Below are 3603 nucleotides of genomic sequence, written 5' to 3'. Positions count from 1 at the left end.
CGCTTGAAAGTTAATAGTTGCTCAAGTTTTACTTTGAGTTAACCGTTTGATAAGTTGTTATGAAGTTAACAGTTTATTCAAGTTTGAAGCAGTGTGTGAAAGCAAGTAAAAGTAAGAAGCATTTAAAGAGAAGTATTAGAAAACAACTTTTCAGCATTGAAAGTTATACAAAAGTGGTTGTTCGAGTTTACATACATACATAAACAGTTACATAAATGGAAATTACAAACAAAAGATGAGCGCCAAGTTTCAAAAACAAGGTGATGGAGGGAGGCAGCTAGTCTTTAGAGGGTACGATCTTCCCATCTACCACCTCGTTGCAGATTGACACCATAGAGAGGTCGAGCTCGGGGTATTGGCATGCAACCTGCTCCAGAGCGGCGTCGAACCCGGCGGTGTGGACTTGGGCGGTGCTTTGCTCGAGCTCTTGTGTTTGTTTCTTCAGCTCTTCGGTTTCTTCGCGAGCTCGAGCAAGGTCTTCAGTAGCCTTTTTGCCTTCGTCCCAAGCCTGGGCCAACTCCGCAGCAATCTTCCTGGCCTCCTCTCGAGCTTTGGCGAGCTCAGCAATGGCATCGTCCCTCTCCTTTTCAACCTTCCCAAGGAGCACCTCCCGATCTGCTGACCTTTTCTCAAGGTTTTCCATCTTGGTCGCATCCGCCTTCTTTGCAGCCTCCAAGTCCGCGACCTTGAGCCTGTAAGGGACAAGTTTGCTTTCCAAGTCGATCTTCTCTTGGACTTGGAGGTGCAGTTTCTGGCGCAGGTCGAAGGCCTCCTTGCGCGTGCTTCTTAGCTCCACGTCCATGGAATCCTCCAGCCTTGAGTGCTCGAGCTCGATCATCAGCAGGTTGCACGAAAGCTTTTCAGCCTCAGCCCTTGTAATCAGATTCGCCTCCTTCAGCGCGGAGTTCTCATCTTGGAGCTTCTTGAGTGCGTCCTTCACAGCTTTTGATACTATGGAGGGAAGATCCTCCGCCATCATCTTCAGTTTAGCTGTGAAGGGCCCCAAGATCTCTTCGAGGGAGGTTGGGAGGCTTGAGGTTGTAGCTGGTGGAGGTGCTGGAGGAGTTTGGTGCTGACTTTCACCACCACCCTCTTGAGTTTGAAGGGCAAGGGGGGGTTTCTTGGCGTGGTGGTGAGGTCGGAGATTCTGCTATGAGTATCGGCGAGTTATGGGCGCCCTCATCTCCTCCTAGTGCGGCCCCAGCAATAGACGTGGTAGAAGGAGGACCCTCTCCAACAGATAGAACGGTGTAGAGGCGCTTGGAGGGTTCTCTATGAAGTTGGGGTCGCTGCATTCAACCACGGGGGGTGCGGCGGCCAAGGGTGTTGCTTGGACTGGTTGTGATGGAGCTGGAGGTGAGGGCGGTGTTGGTGTTGGGAGTGCAGGTGGTGAAGAGGGAGCCGCCCTTGTTCTCTTGGTGACGAGGCCATCCTCAGTCCCCTCATCATCCTCTTCTTCCTCTTGCACCACTTGAAGAGCTTTCCTTTTTGGTTTCCTCAAGATCAGCTTTTTCCTTTGAGGGGCGGGTAATACCCCGGAAGAGGTTGCACCTCGGGGAGGAGTTTTGCCTTGAGCGGCGGCGATCGCCACCACCGGGTTGGGCGCAGCCTGGGAGCCCGCCGCTAGCTTGTGGGATCGGGCGATCGCCCTCAGTTCTGCCAATTTCCCTTTTCCCAGCATGTTATCTGCACAAGGTAAAGAATAAGTGTGCAACCAAAACAGAAGCAGAAAATACAAGCATATTTATGTAGAGACAACACAAGCAATACATGGATGAAAGATCAGGGTCAACACAGAATAATGGTATGCCAAAACAGAGTGGTGAAGACGCTAAGTTAGTATTAGCTCAAAGTGAAAGACTTGGTGTGGAGGTAGGAGCTAACCTATGTGTATTTCGAGTTGGCTCTCGAAAAACTCGTAAGGAATGATTGAGGCGGTGGGGAAGGTGATGTTGGCGGCAGCTACACTCTTCCAGAAGAGGCAAAGGTCCTTGTCCAACTCCCCCATGTTGTCAGGGCTCCTTGGTCTTCTCAAGCTGTCTTTAGAGTCCTTGTTCCCCTTGTGTACCCAATACAAGGGGAAGCCGTCGAGCAATGAGGGGTCTTGGTCATTTTGGCACACCCTCACGAACTTCCCCTTCCAGTCTTTGTAAGACTGCTGGAAGATTGAGAAGATGGATCTCCCAGCAATCCCGTTCAAGCTGACCCAGAGGCGATCTCCGGGGTTCTTTGCCTCAAACAGGAAGAGGAAGACGTCGACTGAGGCCGGCAGCAACAGGTGCGCACACAGAATTTGGAACGCCCTTATAAACGCCCAGCTGTTGGGATGAAGCTGGGCGGGGGCGATATCGAGCTCGGTTAGCAGCTCTCTCTCGAAGCGGGTAAAAGGAAGCCTAAGCTTCACTTTCTTGAACAACGTGGTGTAGATGAAGTAGAACAACTCGTCGTTGTTCCCCTTATCATCTGCGCAGATCGGTTCACCCGAGAAGCAGGGCAGCACGGCCACTTTGCTATCATGCTCTTTATGGAAGGAAAGGTCGGGCTGGTCTCCTTTCCTCAATCGGTGCACGCCCAACTCAGTATTTATCGAAGAAGTCTCTTTTAGCAAGGTTGGGGTGGCCCAAGGGTAGAGTTCCTTGTAGTCTTGTGGAGGTAGGGAGGCTCCTCCGGCGACCGGTGGAGTTGCCTGAGTAGGATTGGCATGAGAAGAAGTAGGCCTCTCAGCCTGATTAGAAGGAGCACCAGAGGCTCGTGGTAGGTTGCGCGCTGGTGGAGGATTTGCCCCAGGGACAACCTTACGCGCTTGGGGTGGAGGGTTTCGCGATGAAGGAGGAGGGTTCGCGGTGGACTTCATGTGAGCCATCGCAGGAACTGCAAAGGAAAGAGAAAGGGATGAAATGACGATATAGAGAACGACTCGATTGAGGACGAAGAAGACAAAGCGAACGAATAAGGGTTCCACGCAAGGATAAACGTGATGAAGGACGAAGCCCTAAGTTACGAGAAAAGGAGAAAAGGAAAAAACAACCCACAACTTATGCTTCAGACAGATAATGGATGATGCAAACCGATTAAAATGCAGCAAATATCCATAGAAGGAGTAAAAGGGTTACCTTTTTGTGATCGGATGAGCGTTGAACAAAGTTGGAGATTGAGAGAGACGAGAAGCTTCGTGGTTCGCAGAGAAAACGCTTAGAACGCTTGAGAGTGAAGAAAGATGATGGAACAGTGGAAGCGCAAAGGGTTTAAGGGTTTTTCGAACGTTTTCGGAAGCGCAAACGACAGTTGAAGACGACCGTTGATGAAGCCACGAGTCGAGTGATGGAAAAAGTGGTTGTGGGAGCGTCAGAAAAGCAGAGGGTACGGACGTACGAAAATCCGTACCAGCGCCACAAAGATCGACGATGACGTGACCTCTTAGTCTTTTCGCTGGTCAAGTCTCAACTTAAGACTGGGGGGCTTGTGTACCGATCGGGTAGTCAGAAGTGATGACGTGGCAACAAGCGATAACATAGGCATGTTGAGCGGAACACCTGGCTGACAGAAGGGAAGCACATCGGGAAGTCTATGTAGTCGCCAAATTGTTAACTTGGCGTTCTCCGA

General features: G+C 50.8%; 1 protein-coding gene across 1 annotated transcript; it reads right to left on the bottom strand.

Annotated features, from left to right (window-relative positions):
- Positions 1-277: 277 nt before the first annotated feature.
- LOC137837988 (uncharacterized) lies at positions 278-976 on the bottom strand. Its single transcript, XM_068647184.1, has one exon. It carries the CDS (start codon positions 974-976, stop codon positions 278-280), a length of 699 nt encoding a protein of 232 aa, XP_068503285.1.
- Between the last annotated feature and the right edge of the window lie 2627 nt (positions 977-3603).

The sequence above is a fragment of the Phaseolus vulgaris genome, chromosome 11 (genome assembly GCF_000499845.2).
Source record: "Phaseolus vulgaris cultivar G19833 chromosome 11, P. vulgaris v2.0, whole genome shotgun sequence".
Taxonomy (NCBI): Eukaryota; Viridiplantae; Streptophyta; class Magnoliopsida; order Fabales; family Fabaceae; genus Phaseolus; species Phaseolus vulgaris.
This window is presented reverse-complemented; position numbering and strand designations above follow the sequence as displayed.